This window comes from Pan paniscus, chromosome 11 (genome assembly GCF_029289425.2).
Source record: "Pan paniscus chromosome 11, NHGRI_mPanPan1-v2.0_pri, whole genome shotgun sequence".
NCBI classification, from domain to species: domain Eukaryota; kingdom Metazoa; phylum Chordata; class Mammalia; order Primates; family Hominidae; genus Pan; species Pan paniscus.
The window spans coordinates 104,197,930-104,216,536 of NC_073260.2; the positions used below are offsets into that span (position 1 = coordinate 104,197,930).

At 37.4% G+C, this 18,607-nt stretch overlaps 1 protein-coding gene across 2 annotated transcripts in view; it reads left to right on the forward strand.

Annotated features, from left to right (window-relative positions):
* MLLT3 (MLLT3 super elongation complex subunit) overlaps positions 1–18,119 on the forward strand; it is a 277,290-nt gene extending 259,171 nt beyond the window's left edge. For both annotated transcript variants that reach the window (XM_034967223.3, XM_003830660.6), the window contains exons 9-11: positions 5,672–5,743; positions 6,958–7,029; positions 13,664–18,119. In XM_034967223.3, the coding sequence (XP_034823114.1) occupies positions 5,672–5,743; positions 6,958–7,029; positions 13,664–13,795 (276 nt within the window). In that variant the 3' untranslated portion in view covers positions 13,796–18,119. The remainder of the gene's footprint in view (positions 1–5,671; positions 5,744–6,957; positions 7,030–13,663) is intronic.
* The last annotated feature ends 488 nt before the right edge of the window (positions 18,120–18,607 follow it).

Below are 18,607 nucleotides of genomic sequence, written 5' to 3' on the forward strand. Positions count from 1 at the left end.
TGTCATGAGAAGATGAATATGTTCCACCAGATGGGTTAATTAAGTTAGTACAATAAGAGAGGGTGACAAAAAGTATTGCCCATTTACCATTTACTCCTGATTTCTATATACTTTACACTTCAGCAGTAAGTAGGTGCCTTAATTAGGAAGAATATGACCTTTGGGCCTAGTATAAAGCTTGGTTCTTTACCACTGGTAATTTACTGGTGGGAAATTAACTTTTAGCTTTTGATTCTCAGTTTCCTTATCTGTAAATGACATTAACAGTACCTTTTAGGTTATTGGGAAGATGACAAATAATATATGTAAAGAGCAAAAGGCAGTGCACAGCCCCTACTTGGCACTCAGTTGATGGTAGTTTATTATTATAGGTGTTTGGCCTCAGTTTTCTCGTCCAAGATAGAAGGATTATTACTTGGGATTTTAAGGAATAATTAATAAAATGCTGAGAAAATAATGGTCATTATCATTGTTACAACTTGAGCTAAAGGAAAGCTTATTAATTTGATAGTCAACTCAAAATATAACTATTTGGATAAGATCTAGGCAGAACTTTGAAGGCTATGATAAAGAGCATTTGTTAAATAAATTAAATCGGGATATTTTCTTTACCAACTAAAATAAACTATTTTCAGTATCATGAATAATGTAAAAGCCTCATTGAGCATTGAATTGATACTCTCATTACCATAAGTTTTTCTTATCTTTTTGTGTCGACAGATTTCCTATGACCTCTACAATAACTGCTTAATTCAAGTTACTGTACGAATATTAACTTGAAAACTAAACAACTGTGTTTTTCTGACAATACTGTTTCACAGGTGTCCTTCAATTTTAAATAGTCTTGCCCTTAAATTCGTGGTCTTTGTGTTACTTGGAAAATGTTAGTTTATAGCTGAAGACTTTTTCTTTTTGCATTTTATTTAAAGCACTAGCAAAGATCTCTTATAGTTTAAAATTACTCATTTATAAGGTTTGTCTATAATGCAAATCCGTTCTTGTTAAGTAGGAATGATACCAGTACTCTTTGTTGTACCAGTTACAGTTCAACTGCAATTTCTTTGTGTCCTACATTAAAATCAAAGTCCAGCCTCATTATCTCTTATAGATGGGGTATTCAGCGAGTTATTTACTTCTTTTTCCATATCCTGGCTCTTCCCCATCTTCAGGGCCAGCTGTGCTCATGGCCCAGCCGTCTTTTACCTCTGGTGTGGATGCCTGCCACCACAAGTCAGGCATTTCAGAGGAAAGTAAAAAGAGGAAAGACATATGCATCATGGCCAATCAGCTGAGAACACTGGACTGGTTAACTAGAAAATGTGGGATCCTTTTGTAAATTTGTGCTTCAGTGAGAACTAGCATTAGAATAGAATTTGAACCTTGGTGAGATTTTTTTATTTTTTATTTTTTTTTTGAGATGGAGTTTTGCTCTTGTTGCCCAGGCTGGAGTGCAATGGCGCGATCTTGGCTCACTGCAACCTCCGCCTCCTGGGTTCAAGCGATTCTCCTGCCTCAGCCCCGCGAGTAGCTGGGACTACAGGCGCATGCCACCACGCCCAGCTAATTTTTGTATTTTTAGTAGAGACGGGGTTTCACCATGTTGGCCAGGATGATCTCGATCTCTTGACCTCATCATCCGCCTCACAAAGTGCTGGGATTACAGGCATGAGCCACCGCTCCCAGCCGATGATATTTTTAAATCCAACTTAGGCATATTTCAGCTTGATTTCTGTATCCAGTGGGTGGTATATGAGAGCTACAATACGTCATGGGCACAGCAGTGGCAGGGCCAGGAGTGTAGGGCATTACGCTCTGCTTTTGTGCCCCTCACTAATCTCCTTCAGTATCTCTCCTAATCGTAGTGAAAAGTGGGCTTGCTAGGGAATGCAACTCCAGCAAGCACCTTTCATGCCCTTCAAACCTTATGGCTTCACTTAAGCCCTTCCTGAATGGGCAGTCTTGAACAGACCTTGGCTTTAGGGAAAGGTTTAGACTCTTTGTCAGACTGTTTTTTACCTGTCTAGCAAACAAAACCAAAAACGAATAGTATCATCTATCTGGAGAGGGTAAAAGTTACCTTATCTGATTAAGTAGCATACCCCTGGTTCCTTGGCGTGTTTATTTGGCAAATGTTGCTTCACACATGTGAATCATCAGTCTGCCAATAATACTCTATTATGTGTAGCTTTCTCCATGCACTTGTAAGCATGGTAAGAAAGTCCATATGCTTCCACTTTTAGCTAGTCTGGGTTAGGAAATATATATACCACAGGAGGGCTTACCTTCTTAGAGCTATGTCTTGGAGCCGAGAGGACAAGTAAAGATTTCTTAAACCTTGTTTAGTATTGGTTTCCTAGCCCCTCAAATCACTTCCACTGGGGTCAGGTGTGATGCTATCCCTTTAAGTCAAGCTTCTGGGACTTAAAAAAAATTACTAGTATATCTTAATTCTCTATGTTGATGGTATAAGAGAGTAAAAATTTCTTAAAAATCTAAAAGTCAACTAAATTTCACTCTGGAATGACTTTTTAGTCGTATTTGAATGTGTGTGTGTGTGTGTGTGTGTGTGTGTGTGTGTGTGTGCGCAGGAGGGAGGGAGAAAAGTAGGGGGAGAGAGACAGGGATAGAGAAAGAGTATGAATCTGAATTTTCACGATTAATAAAGAGTTGAGAACATACTTGGAAGGACTAACTCCGAAATGGGAACACTCTGAGTTTCCTTCTTCCATACTCCTTGCCTGTTCTCTCTCTATGAATTGATAATGATCTCTGAGTTTGATAAAGCACCAGGCAAAGTTGAAATGTCCATTGCCTTTTCTCAAATCTTCCAGGGACTAGAGAAGAGGGGAAGTACTAATGGAGTCAAATATTTTCATACTGAATAAAAGTGAACATAGAGTCGCACGTCAACCAAGCAAGTAATTAACCTGAGTACTGTTGGGAGCTACTGTCATTAGTATGAAAGATGTATCAGTAGAGAATCCATCTGTGAATAACTGAGTTGTCATTCTTCATAAAGTGATACAGAAAAATATAATCTTGAACGTTTGTCAAGACATTTTCTCAGATTAAAGACAAAAGTGCTACTAAACCACAATTCTTCTATTTTCAGAGACTGCTGTATCTATAAATGGAGTAGCTAGGCAGTCTAGGTAGCTCTGCTTCTCTCAGTACAATTTAATAGGTAATAATAAAGAGTGTTGCATCATTTCAACCAGAGATGGTTTTTTCACTCCAAACCTCCCTTATGTGAATTTCAAACAAAAACAAAATACCACATCTTTTTTAGCCAGAAGCTTGGCAGGGAGGGAGGGGAGAAAGGACTTGAAGGAAGGAAGTGATCCATTGGACCCGGGTTAATATTCAGAATATCATAAATCACCTATCAGCCTGCAAGGCATGTTGAATGAAATTAAAAAGAATCTATCCAGTTAAACTGGTTTAAAATAAGCCTGTGGAAGACAAGGTGTTGTACTTTTTTATTCTGGAGTTGTTTCCCTAAAGATAAGAAATGATCATAAATAAAACAATTGTCTTCAGCAGGGCTCAGCTCTCTCAGAATGAGGTTTTGACAAAGCTGTTTATTTTGGAGCAGGGAGAGATCAAAGAAGGAAGATTAACTGAGCCCTCTCTGGGCAGCCACTCAGTAACTTGAGGCGGGTCACTGACACCCGGAGCTTTTGTTCCTGCCACTGCAACTTCAGAAGAAAGAAACTAGGATTTCAATGTATTTTGGCCTTCTGTGCTGTAGCACTTACGGAATGTGTGGGGTGGGACTTCAGCGTCCAAATGTTCTATTTTCTGCTTTGAAGAAAAGGTGGCAGAACTCTCTAAACCTAGTTAGCAAAGTTCTATTGCAAATACAGCGTCCTCAAGTCACTTCAACACCCAGAGTACAGGAGTTGGAGGAGGGGATCGTGGGAGGCAGCGGGATATGATGGGAACAAAATTCAGTTCTGTAATGCACAAGTCAAGCAGGCAGGCACTTTTTTTTTCTTTTTTTCTTGCCTGAAATCTCAGCAGATTGTCTCTGCATGCCCAGCCCAGTATCTGAGTTGGCGAGGAGTGCCATCTACTGACCTACTTACTCCTAGGTCTCAGCGCTGATTTTTCCCTTGAGATCTCACTTCCAACAACAATGGAGGAGGAAATTCTGAATGTAGTGGAGTATTTGGTTTCCTTTACAGTGGAGCATGTTAAAAACGATTGCCTTGCCCTGCTAATAAGTAATTTCCTTGTGTTGCCAAAAGTATTGTATTTTAAGTTAGCCTGGTCAAATTAGTCATTTGGTTATCTTCATATTAAAAATGATGAAAAAAAGCATGATTGTCAGGAAAGACTGTTAAAAGGACACTTTTTACTCGTGCATTATTCTCAATTAAAATAAAAATATGCCCCTTCAGGAGTATTTGGTCTTTTCCAGGATGTCATGTTCCTATCCTCATCCAGTAAAATGTTTATTAGTAATAAAAAATGTTAAAGCTGAATGGGAATCTTGGTGTTATTTTGTTCATCTCTCCCATTTCATCCTTTGCAGTCCAAAAATATTAAATAATAAGGCTGGGACTTGAACTTGGGCTTCTGAGCCTAATCAGTGCTCTTGCCACTACAGATTAAAAGTGGACTCATTCTTAAAATCTTTATGTTACGGAATGTGGTAAACTTGTGGACAGAACTGTTACTAAGTTAGGGCACAGAATGGGTAAAGAGAACAGTAGGAATATAAAACCTCTTAAGATAAATTAGGTCCTTTATTTGGCATTTTCCTCCTTTAATATTAGTCTCCAATTATAACAACTCACTTCATAATGAGTTATAATGAAAAAGACAAATTACTTTGCTTTTTGTGTTTATACACATGTGTAAGCACTCATCATTTATAAATTTAGTGGTTTCAAGCTTTTTCAAGTGAGGGCCATTTAAAAATACTTCCCTTTTAATCCTCAGTTTTGAAGACGCTGTCAAAGAAATCAGCTGCATTTATTAAATAATAATTTGCTTCTTTTTATTAAGTAGAAACATAGCTTCCCACCAAAGCTTCTATACAGTATGTAAAGCTATTCATAACTTAAGTTGTAATCAGTCCAGATAAAAGGAAAAGCACTTGGCGTTTTACCAAGGGTAAACACATCATTTCTTAAAACACAGAAGATAGTCGGCCATCTTCATTTCCAAAGCTGTATCAGTTTTGTGCATATGAGTAATTTTAGAATGTGAAAGTTAGGTACTAAAAAGGGCGTTTGAGTATTTGTTTTTATCATCCCTAGCATACTGAACACTAGTAGTCATGCTGAAACAGCAGAATGAATAGGAAAAAAATTCTTGCCAGAGGGAACTATAATCTCAGTATAACTCAGCTGCTATACATATGGTGAGAGTGTTGTCGCAAAAGAGAAGCAGCCTTGGAAGCTTAGATCAATTTCCTTATCATCAACTGTGTTTTTTTTTTTTTTTTAGTTCTACTTTTCTGACTCAGCATTTCAGATCTAAGTAATTCATTTTCCAAGGAAAATAAGATTAGAGAGAAGAAGGAAAATGTATAGAAAAGAAATGCTATTTGGAAAGCAAATGTTACTGTACATTTCATTCAGTGGATGCCTTTGTTTATGTGGCTGGTTAGCTAAGAGATGCTTGAAATAAAATTTAACACAGCGTTCTCTTTGATCCCTAGATTCTTGAAGTGAAAAGTCCAATAAAGCAAAGCAAATCAGATAAGCAAATAAAGAATGGTGAATGTGACAAGGTAGGTTTCCAGTCTGTTACTAGGAGGGCTCCAACACTGACAAGCCTTCTGTTTCTTTGTGTTCCCCTTGATCATCCTTGCTGGTTCTCCTTTCATTTTCTTCATCAAAGTGCCCAAGATGCCCAAATGATGAGTATTTCGTCCCAGTGCTTTGTAGTTTGTTTTCCATGTGTTGTTTATATCTTCAGTATTAAGCTTGGCCTTATGCTGTCATTTGCCATGATGCCTACATTGCCAAGGGATTTCAGGCACATTGAATTGGGAATTAAGAGAATTGTGGTAGAGATAGAATATTAAGGAATCTCAGACGTAGATGAGCAAGACATCTGATGCTAGTGCAGTGTGCTTTCCCAGAGTGTGCATCATGCTTCTGAAATCTGACTACAACACCTGATGGGGTTAAGTTACCTGGTTTGGGCAGAGCCCTAACCCTGCTCTGTAGGGCCAGGGCAGACCTCTGTAATGCTTCACAAATCTTTCATTTGCCTTTATTGCAAATGGTGCTGGGGGCACCCATGCAGTTACACTAACACAGACTCGTGAGTCTGAGCATATGAAAAGAGAGGTACCCCCTCTCCCCTTTCAGGGGAGCTCTTCACAAATCAGATGATAATTAGATAGTGATCCCTGTTTTTCATAATACATTCTTCTGTTCTTCTGTCACTTGCTGGCATTGCTTACTAGCAATGTTTGGTATGACCAGGAAGCCTTTTTAAAACAAAAACAAAACAAACAGGAAAAACCCCACAAAATTCCCCTGACTTAATTGGTAATGTACATTCTTGTTTCCATGTTCAAACTTAGAATTTTTTTCTCTTAGAAACCTTCTGAGATTCAAGAATAAAAAAAAAAAAATGAAAGTAGCCTTTGTTAATATGTTTAAACTCACAATTTAGCATTTAATTTCCCTACCTTTTGTAGAGATATTGTTGGAGGAAAGTGAGTCTACTGACTTGAATCTTCATAAGAGCAATTAAGTCCAAGAATTCACTCCAACTCCCTTTTTGAAGTTGGTGTGATAAAGGTAATGACTGGTCCGAGACAGCCTTGGTCTGCAGAGGCCTTTGGGCACTGAGTGCACACAGCCTGGGCTAGAGTGGTGTAATGAGAAACCTCCAGCTGCTGTTGCCTGTGTGTTCTTACTTACATATTCATTTATTTTTGAACTACTTCTTAAAGTGCTTGTCCTTTTCGGGGACATTCTTCTCTTTCAGGCATACCTAGATGAACTGGTAGAGCTTCACAGAAGGTTAATGACACTGAGAGAAAGACACATTCTGCAGCAGGTGAGAAATGCTTTTTAGCACAACCCTTTCCAGAAACTTCAAGACTTGGTTTGTCCTGCAGTAGCGTGATAGCACCTGGAGGCCACTGCAGCCCCATGCTATCAGAACCTGGCGAATGCCACCTGTAGATGTATTTGGGAAGGGTTCTCATTTCTGAGGCCACCTAGAAGTCTGCTCTGGAGCTCTATGGCAACTGTTCTCCCTCCTCTAGTGCAGTGGATGGTGAGAACTGGGCAATTTGGGAAGTGATACTGGATTGTAGTGATCCCTCAGATGGCTGGTGTAATGTGGGCTCAGGGAGGGGACAGTAGAAATGCAAAAAGCTTTGGGGCCAGGCTTCTGGTTTCATGGGAAAACAGTGATAAGAATTTGAGTCAAGTGTTGTAAACATTTGTGATTCAATTTAGTAACCTTTGCCAATGATATTCTAAGGAAAATAAATATTTTCTTCATTTCCCTTATCTTGTATGACATACATTCTATTATTATGAACTCAACTGTGGAATACTTGTAGTGGAATACTTGTAGAGTGGGGAACCTTCTATAGTATAATTTGATGTTTTGAGAAGATAAGAAGGGTGGTTTTTCATTTTCATTCAGTTAATGATGTATGCCTCTGTTGCACTACTAGCAGCTATTGGTAATTTTTTTTAACACCCAAAGAGAAGAATGTGTGTTCTAAATTCCAGGGCAGACATGTAGATTGTTTCGCTGTTTGAATTTTTTTCTTTTTTCTTTTTTTTTTACTACTTTCAAATGACTTGACGTTAGTACTTAATCTACCCCAGCTGTGTGTGGGTTTTTTTTTTTTTTTAACATTTAATGGCTGGTGGTCACATTTATATTCTGTGTACATTTTTGCTTACATCTATAAATATATACTCTCAAACTTGCCAAGTTTCCTGACTGGCCTGATAAGCTTTTTAACCCTTGTAGAATTTTAGGTTTGAACAAAAGACTACAGACCTATGATTCTTAATTGCAGATAAGTTGCATTTCTTGCAGTTTCTTTTTAGTTAGTATGGGTAAGGAAGCAGGACTTGAGTGGCCTACCATAAGTGGTGGTCTAGTACTTTGCTAATATTCTTCTTAGGCCTCTTTTGAAGAACCGAACGTTGTTTTACCTGTCATTTTCCAAATATTTGGGGCTGGCATAATGCTGATTGCAGATCTATTGCATGATCTTTCTCGTCTCTTCCCAAACACCAGCTCTGAACCACTGTGGAGCAATTGTCCAATAAAGCTATTAATGCCCAAGCTGTGCCCAAATAGTGAGTCTCATAGGAGGGTGGGACAGATGTTTGTGCAGGATTGGGACATCTTCACAAAGAAAGCCCTACCAGTGAGTCAAGGATACTAGACCATTGGGCAGATCTTACCTTGGGGTGTCATTGGCATTCCCAATTTAATGTTGTCCTTTATTTTGACCTTATAAGAATTGCGAAGAAAGGTGGCTTACTGGAGAACTCCATCCAAGTGGATTATTTTAGTAATCTAGAGGGAGAGAGTAATATCTGTGAATTTTTAACCTGGCATAAAGGCACTCCAGGGCACACAGCATTTCACCCTAATTGCATTCCCAGGCCGGTTGAAAGCTCTCAGTCTTTGGCCTTTTGCCTTGTAATGCAGCTGAGGCTTGTGATTATGATACCATGATGCGTGTCCTGTCACGGTTTACTGCTTAATTAATTCCTTTTGTAAAACATAGCACTATTGAGGACTAATGTTATTCTCCACCTTGAGGGCTGCTCATCTCATGGAATGCATTCCACAAAGTCTACGTATTCTCTGCCGTGCAGACTTGAACACCTGAAGCAGAATTTCTGGTGGGCCCAGGATCACATCTAGGTCCTTTCCTGTTAAATGCATCCTATCCAAAAATCTGGCCTGACGATTTTATTTGGCTCACAAAAAGCGGTTAATAACTTTGTTTTCCTCTGGGGGCATGCAGTCCTGGCACTCGGCAGCTAGTTTAATGAACAGACAGCATTGGATCAAGGAGCCTGTGTTCCTAAGCCACTTTTTCAAAGGGTATAAATACAGTAGAGTAGACACTGTCAAACCAAGAGAAGTGATTACCTAGGACTGATGAATAATTTGATTCCTCTTTAAACCACATGTTCCACATTTATTTGGAAAGTGAGATTGAACATATGTAACCTCCCCAGCAATTCAGCTTTAAGCCTGGATTTGCATCCACGTCTGGGGGAAGAAAACTCTGTGGGAAACCAGGTTTCCTAAGAGGGTAGTTTAGCAATTTAGAAGCCAGCCATCATTCTTTTCAAATTGTCTGCAGGGAATGGGGAATCTGTGGTGTATTAGAATATTCCTTCTAAGAACCCAGAGAACCCTCCCTGAGAAATGTTCTGATGAAAATGATGTTCTCCATCCTGGGAAATTACTTGTCATATCTCAGCACCCCTTGTGGATTGGAGCCTGATGGCCTACCCCTGAACCAAGGGTAGGGCACACATTTTTATGTGGTGGTTGTCCGTGCTTTCCAGACCATAGTAGAGGCCATGCTACGGGAAGACCTATGTTATCCCAGATCTGGCTCTACTCCATAGAGAAGCAGTTAAAGTAAAGCCTGTTCATTACTCCCCACACAGCGAAGAGGCTGCTTCACATGGAAAGAACCCTGGTTTTTGAAATTATAATCAGACCAAAATCAATGCATTTACCTTTTTATAATTAAAAATTGGGGAAGGGAGCCACAGATCTGACAAGTGGATCTTACCCTGTTTAAAACAAAATGAGACATCCAACAGCCTGCGTAGTACCGCTTGAAAGGCTGATGTGGCAGGAAATAATCCATCATGAATGTTTTCACAACAACCATCATCTGAAGAATGAGTTAAGCAGTTTACACACTCTTCCTTTTCCACTACCCATATGTACCTGGTTGCCTGTTTTTCTTATCTGCAGTCACTCTATCTACTATTATTATTATTTTGGACAGACATTAATTATCGCACTATGATGCAGAGTAATGACGTCAAGGTCAAGCCACACTGCATCAGCAAAGAGGGTATTACTGTAGAAAGGCACAGTGGAGTTCTTCAGGCACTCATGGGGTGTGTTCAGGCTTTGTGGCCTGTGTCAATGGAATAAAGCATGTTAATGTTGTTTCTGACGTTCTAACTATCAGGATTCCTGGAAAGCAATGCACACTTATTTTTCTTTATGGAGCCCTTACTTAAATGAGGATGTGGGCACATGCTCTAATAATTCAAATCATTAATGCCATTCCCTTTGGCAAATAATTCCCAACTCCCCAGCTGCTGCCATTGCTACTACTTTAAGGCTGTTTCTCTGCATCTACCTTCATGTATTCTTGTGGGCTCTCATAAAAACGTGGGGCTCATTTAGTTAGATTTATCAGATCCCCTTTATATTGTTGTGCATGTGTGGCTGCAGGCTGGGCACAACATGGTGATAGAGGAGGTAGGGGGTGGTGATGGAAGTACTGGAGATCTGCAAGATAGCACAATGCATGAGAAATGCCCGGGCTGACGTTTCTAGTGGGCAAAAGTGTTTATATGCTTTAAAATTAAGTGGCTTTTTTTCTAGAAGGGATTTTTTATTGCCCAGTTTTCTATTTGTTATTAAATAATTAGGGAACAACTATATTGGGTCGTGGAAAACTGTTTTCTTAAAAGAATGAGTTACAATTTTTTTTTTAATTCAAGCCGGCCTTTCTGAGTTTTAGTTTCTGCATTTTCTTGCCTCATTTATTTTAGTGCTAATGAAATGGCTAACACTCATTGGGGGCGAGAGGAAAAAGCATCAGGTCTATAATTCATGTGCAGTTTAGTTACCTCCCAGATAATTAAGGATCAGTTTATAAGGTAATCATAATCATGTTATCCTGACTTAGGTAGCAATTTGCCATTTATAAGAAGCTTTATTTATGATACCTTATTTGATCATCTGCCCAAACTTGTACAAGTAGAACAGGTAGCATTACTCTCATTTTCCAGATGAGGAAACTGAGGCTCAAAAGTTATGATGTTCTGTCTAATACCATTGAAAAAGTGAGCAGAGTCAGAACTTGATATGCCAGATCCAGAACTCTATTTTGAATGCTTTGTCAATTACCTACTGGGCAGCTCGCTGAGGAAAGGAGTCAAATTCTGGTCAGCTTGTTATTTGCCTCCATTGCATAAATTTGAAATTATAATAGCTCCAAAGAGACTACTTGTTTCCATCCTGAAATTTACACATTTTCACTAGATTCATAGTATTTTTGCACAAAATGGCAAAAAAAAAATTATTCCAGAAAATACATAGTCTTAGTTCAATTGATGTTAATTATATAGTAAGTATATGATTGACATGAAAAGCCTCTGTGGGCATAGCTGTGTGTTTGTGTTTCTGTATGTGTGTGGATATGTGTGGAAGACTTGTCGAAAGTTCTGTTACTAATAACTAATAAAACAAATGCGTGTCCATTTTAGATCTTTTAGTGTTAATAAGATCTTGTTGGATACATTTTTACATAAATGTAGCACTTTAACCATAATTGGGTACACTCCTTCTAAGAATTTCTTGATGCGTGTAACAGAACCTTGAGTCTAGTGGTTTAAGCAAGTAAGGTTTTCTTCTGACTCCCTCCCCACCTATAACAGTAAGCCTGGAGGTAAGTAATCCGTGGTCGAGATAGTGGCTTAAAAGATGCCACTGATGACACAGGCTCCTTGTCTTTCTTTTCTTCCATCTTTCTTATGCTGTATTCGTCTTCTTAATGGGAAGACAGCTGCTGCACTTCCAAGCACTGCATTCCCATTGCACACAGGAAGAAGGAAAGAAGGCAAAAGATGCATACCCATTGTCCATACCCTTTTCAGAAATATTCCTGAAAACAGTGAGTTCTGACAAATAAATTGTAAATAGCAGCATCTGACAAGTGCTGCAAGTAGGTCTGGGGAGGCAAGCATTGTAGTTGGGCAGCTCTCAGAAAAATGGCCTTCCATTAATAAAAAAAAATTAAGGAATAAATCGATATTAGGGAGTTAGTTTGCAGCATCTGTTATTGCATCCACTATGAGAGTAGCTTATTTTAATATTAAGGCTGTAGTTATATCCCTAAAAAATAGTTCCAGAGATTGGGTAAGACAATAACAGCTCAATCTGGAGTTGAGCAGTTAATTGGATTGAGTTAATATGTCATGCTTCTGTGAAAGTCAAATAATATGTCAGGAATGGGGAGCACATTTTCTATTAAGAGCCACTGACCTATAGGGAGTAGTTCACAAATTTACTGTATTTTTTAAAAGAAAGCTAATTGTAAGAAGAGAAGGTTAAAAGTTTCAGTTCTGCTGTTACTCAGCGTGGCATTAGGTAATCTAAAACTTCATTAAATAAATGATAGGCTGAATAATTAAAATTATTCTCTTTTTTAAGATTATTGACCTAAAGAGAATCAGAGGTAAGTGATAGAAAGAGAATAACAGACAACTCAAATCAGGTGGAAGTTTGTCAGCTGTTTACTCTGCAAATTTTTTTTTATTGCCCTGATACTAACTTTGCTGCCTCCCCCAAAAAACGCAGTGCCCAATACACTGCCCAGATACAGCATCCATGTCCAATAAAATTATTAGTAGAATAGGAATGGGAAGATACTTTACATGGTAAAAGAATCTCTCAAACCAATCATCACCTTCATTCTTAATGTTGAGACTTCAGAAGTGTTCTCCTGAAAGCCAGGGCAAGAGTAATAGTAACCGTCATCTCTGTCATTTAACATTTTTCTGAAAGTTGGAGCCAATACAAGACGAAATGAGGTATAACTATTCCAAATGACAAGACAAAGGCATCCTTTCTTTTTCTAGATAATATTTCTATTTAATTGAATACCTTAAATATTTAAAATCTCCCCAAAATATTCAGGGGAATCAAGTGAACACAACTAAAAGTAATAAATATGTTTTTATTTATATGTTAAAGTATAACAAAGCATTCAGGTAGATGCATTTTCACCAAGTGACAACATCTTATGTAACCAGCACCCAAGTCAAACAACAAAACAGTTCCAGTACTCTAGAAGGCTCCCTTGAGCCCCCTCTGGTCACTACCTGTTAAGGGGGTGGGATTGTAGACAGTTTCTTTCTTTTCCTTTTTTTTTTTTTTTTTTTTTTGTGAGTTCCTGTATTTTCCAAATTATTAACAATTATATAATGATAAAGGAAAATGATTTTATATAGGGGTGTGTGTGTGTATGTGTTTGTACTTAAGTAAAAGTAGTTTTGTTATTTCTCGGCTGGATTTTTCTTATGTCTATTAAGTATAATCACTGTCTATTGAGTCAGTAACTAATTTTTAAAGGAGTCTTGAAATGCTCCCCCTAACTGCTCACTCACAGTTAAATATTCTGTTCATGACTTGAAAGCAGAAATCAGTTTAAAGGGTATGAAAAGCAAGACAGGTTCTCACTGGGAATTTCTAAGGCTTAATATACCTTTGACTTATCAAGTTGACTGAGACAGTTTAATGCTATTCATGGTATGGGACCTTGTTGCTATAAATACGAATATTTATCACTTGATTCCATATTTGATCGCCCCTCCATTACTCTCTCTTTGCCTTTTGATGTTTGCTGCGTATTGCCCAAACTTTCTCTTCTTCACTCCTCTAGATCGTGAACCTTATAGAAGAAACTGGACACTTTCATATCACAAACACAACATTTGATTTTGATCTTTGCTCGCTGGACAAAACCACAGTCCGTAAACTACAGAGTTACCTGGAAACATCTGGAACATCCTGAGGATACAACAACTGGATGCATCAAGAACTATTGTGTTTTTTTTTTTGGTTTTTTTTTTTTTTGGTTGTGATTTTTTGTTCTTGTTGTTTATATGAAAACACTCAAAATGATGCAACCAAAAGGGAAAAAATAAAAATCAAACAACCTTCAGCTTTATTTTTCTTTAAAGCCAGTCATCATCTCTTGATAAAGGAGAGGTTAAAGCAAACCAGCCTCAGCGGACCACTCTTCTCTCCAAGGAAATCCCCGGGAAGAGTTAGCCTGGATAGCCTTGAAAACAAACAAATCAAACACAACACAAGAAAACTCAAAGAATGTGTATGGTATCATGTATCTCTCTGTGGTGGTTCATTCCACAGGACGAACGCATATTCAACACACTGCCTTATTACATAACTGATCTATTTATTATCGCATACAGATATTCTAAGTCGTTGAGGGAATGACACCATCAGACATTATAAGTACTTGGTCCCGTGGATGCTCTTTCAATGCAGCACCCTTGCCATCCCAAGCCCAGTGACCTTACTCGTATACCGTGCCACTTTCCACCAACTTTTTCCAAGTCCTTTAACTCGTTGCAGTCTGTATTTTCCACCTTTTGTTTTTCCAGTTCCAGGACACAGATTATCAACTGGGGGGACCAAATAGCCACCTTGATTTTCTTCTTTGTGGTCTTTTTCCTGAAAGTTGGGGCCCAGTCCTTGGCTGTATCCATGTAATGATCTTGGACCATGGTAGAAAATGCACCAAATAGGATCATATGAATTGCTGTCTAGCCTTAGTCAATAAACTTGTAGGACTTTTAAACAAAAGTGTACCTGTAAATGTCCTGAATCCAGCATTGTTGAGCTGTCATCAACATTCTTGTGTCTGTTTTACTGTTACAATATTAGGTGAATATGGAAGTAAAGGCATTCCACAGGATCATCATTTAAAAAAAAAGAATTCTGGTCCTGTTTTCTAAAAAAAAAAAAACTGTTGTAGAAATTCTTAATTTGGATCTATTTATTAGTCAGAGTTTCAGCTTTCTTCAGCTGCCAGTGTGTTACTCATCTTTATCCTAAAAATCTGGAATCAGAGATTTTTGTTTGTTCACATATGATTCTCTTAGACACTTTTATATTTGAAAAAATTAAAATCTTTCTTTGGGGGAAAATTCTTGGTTATTCTGCCATAACAGATTATGTATTAACTTGTAGATTCAGTGGTTCAATACCTGTTTAGTTGCTTGCTAATATTTCCAGAAGGATTTCTTGTATTGGTGAAAGACGGTTGGGGATGGGGGGATTTTTTTGTTCTTGTTGTACCCTTGTTTTGAAACTAGAAATCTGTCCTGTGGCATGCAAAAGAAAGCAAATTATTTTTAAAAGAAAAAAACCAAAGTACTTTTGGTGTCATTATTCCATCTTCTCCATAAGTGGAGAAATGAAAAGTAAGAACAGCTCATCTTCAAAGTTTTTACTAGAAATTCAGCCGAAAAGAAGAGAAATGAAGAAATACTTGTGGATCCAAAGGTTCGTCACTGGATCAGCCTTAAGAAAGTCTCTATGTGTGCTAATAGACCAGTATCTCCCTTGTTTGTTCCCATGCCAGATGCTGTCTTTTCATACAGAGATTAACTAGTGTCTGTACAGAAAATGGTCTTTCCAGACCCATTCTTTTGGGCAGTTATATAAATGCAGATTGATAATGGAGTTATTTCTGCATTTTAAAAAGGGGATTTTTTACACTGTTTCTTTCTATCCAAAGAAACTATTTTTTCTTTAAAAAATTATAATACAGCCATGCTCCTTGTAAATTATTTCTCTGAAGCGTCCTTCCAGAGGACAAGTGTACTTTCTCAATAATGTTATGATTCTTAATGATGATTGGCATGAACCGTACTTGAAGCATTTGTTGTATTGTCCACTTCTTGATGTGCGGAGAAACTTTGAGTCATTTTGGACATTAGGTGATTGATGAATTGTGTGGTTTCAGTTGCGTTTTGTTTTTAACTTTATAGCTGGAAGGGGAGGGTAATGTTTATATGGAAATGTTGCAAATTTTTAAAATATTTTAAAATTTCTAACTGCTAACACATATTCTGATCAAGCCAGAAGTTTATGAGATTTAATATATCTGTGTAGTTTAACTAGAAACGTATATATGTAGTTTGGGCCATTTTTATTTCTGTAACTAAATTGTGGGGCAAAAAATATGATTTGCCAATGTAAAAATTTTTTCCCTTAAGTTACTAACCAAGAAGCTAGGTAAGATAAGAAATGACCAAACAAAAATAATGATAAGAAGGGCAGCTATTATATGATAAACTTTAGACTTGAAAATTAGGTAATAAAGTTAATTTCTTCAGAATATCCTAAAATGTAAGTTTGTAAATTGATAAAATTCAGAAAAACTTATCCATCTTCTACTCATCAAGATAGCAAAATAAGTTTTTCACAAAATTAAGACTGAGAGTTACGTTATTTTTTTTGAAGTGGTAATCTTGCTCTCATCTAATTTTTAAATACAGAAATAAAAAGATCCCTTTGAATTAATTTCAAGTAGTTATAATACCTCTCTTAAAGTAACCCCTTCAGTTCTGTCACATTTATATACACCCAACTTTGAAGCCTATTAAGAATATCTTTGACGTGTGAGTACCCTAACAGTGGCTCTGGTTTCTTAAGCACAAAGGGAAAATGGCAGGGTTTAATTTCTTTGGTGTACATATATAAATAGATGTTTCTAATAAAATTAATTGGGTAAATGTGAATATGGTTTGAACCAGCCAGAGTATGATAAACTTTTAAAAAATTTTTCCTCAGTGATCAGCCAGGGGAAAAAATATATGTACAGAGCTCCTGCCCCTCTACCCCCTTATAACTTAGCTTTTGCCTCTGGTTTTGCAGCAGGATGTGTGTTGGTGGGTTTGGGGTTCCTTCTGTCTTCGGATGTAACAGTCATGTTAGCAACAATATCTTGCAGTTATTTCACGATCCTCACCATAATCTGCCTCTCTCTCAATCTTAATACAGACAAATAGGTATGTCTATAAATGCGTTCATATAGTGTCAAGGTAGGGAAGACTATAAAAACTTCAGATCAGGAAAAAAATATCTCTAAAGAGAGTGTCTTAAACATTTTAAATTGCTAGGCAATTTAAATCTCTCTAATCTGAATATTCACCTTTTGGTGGGAAGAGCCAGTAATATTGGTTTTCTTCCACTAAAAAGTTTCTTCAAAAAAATTTTTTTTTCTTTTTTTTTTTTTTTTGCCGATATCTTTTACAGGCCCACCTAATCTTTAAAAAAAAGAGAAGAAACAATTTTAGGCCTGTATAACATCCCATTTACTACTTCAAGCTCCACAAATGTAGTTAATATATTTGTTTAAGAGAGACTTTACTCTTAAATGTTTTAACTTTGCCTACTTAATGGAGTTGGATGTCCAGTGTTGGAAACGGTCAGTGTCTGTTTGGTGGCTCGTGTTTATTTTTGTCACTGTAGAAGTGATCTGCTCTGGAGTAATTTGCTGTATGCTTATTACTTTCCACCTTTAGCGTTTTGTGTACTAATGCTATGTACTGCTCCTATATTTATATATACATATATATATATACACATATATATTATCAGAGTAATCTTGCTTTGGACTGTTGCTCTAAAACTATGACTATGATGTAGAGACTACTACAGCTGCAGTGAATGTTAAGGAGTCAATTCCCATGGTTTAGTTTAGTCTCGGGCTGGAAGTCTACATCTTTTGACCTCTTTTGTTTTATATGATGCTTTTTATTATGTAGGCACTGCCATCCCTGAATATTCCTTGTAAAGATGCATTGAAGAAGTCAATTTAAAAGGAAGACAAAGCCACCGCTGTCTGTAAACTGTAAATATGTATTCTGGCACTTGTACTCCAGTATTCTGAAAATAGAGTTATGATGGAAATGCTGACAGATCCTTAATGGTGGCCAGAGCTACCATGCAGTGCAAAAATAAATTAAGTGAAAATGTATTATTGAGATTAACAGTGCAAGGCCAATACATTTTATAAATCTGTCAGTATCTTTTTAATGGACTGTGTATGTGTAGTTATGTTGAAAGATACATTGTGTATGTGTACATGCTTTTGTGTGAATTCAAGGCACACTGTAAGATGTATTTCCCTTCTCTAAAATCCATGTTGAAATGTAAGTACAGATTGATAGAAATAGGTGTTTTACTTAAACTCATATAATCTGTTTCAGCACCTTTTTTAAAATGTATAATTGTACTGATTTGCTGAGAGTCATTTGACCAAAGTTTGGTTTTATTTTGCATACAGGAGAAATTAGCCCCTAGCCTTTTCTCAAGAAGTGATGCTGTTTCTAAAGAAGAATAGATGGGGAGATCTGAGGCATCCAGAGAAAGGACAATGTGTCCAAAACCAGCTGAAGGCAGAGAGTCCATGCCTCATTCATTTTAGGAGTCCCTCATGTCTAACACCATCTTCTGTGTCCTAAAGCCAGTATATATATAATATTTTTAAAACTCTGCAAAGATTGGAACAAGAAGTGGTGGGATACATTTTTTGGCATAAACTGGGCTATGTATGCCCGGTATTTTTTCTTTCCCCCCTATTTCTTTGGAGGGTTTTGTTCAGAAACAATGTGCTATAGCCAGAGAGAGTCGATCTTACAAAGTCCCTGCATTTACTTTCACAGCAAGAACTGCTACCTTGATTAGACAGGAAGGAGAACAACTACTACAACAAAGAGAATAAAATACATTCAGTTTGGTAAATAACCAAGGAATTGGATGTGATGCTCTTACTTAATAGTAAGGAGAT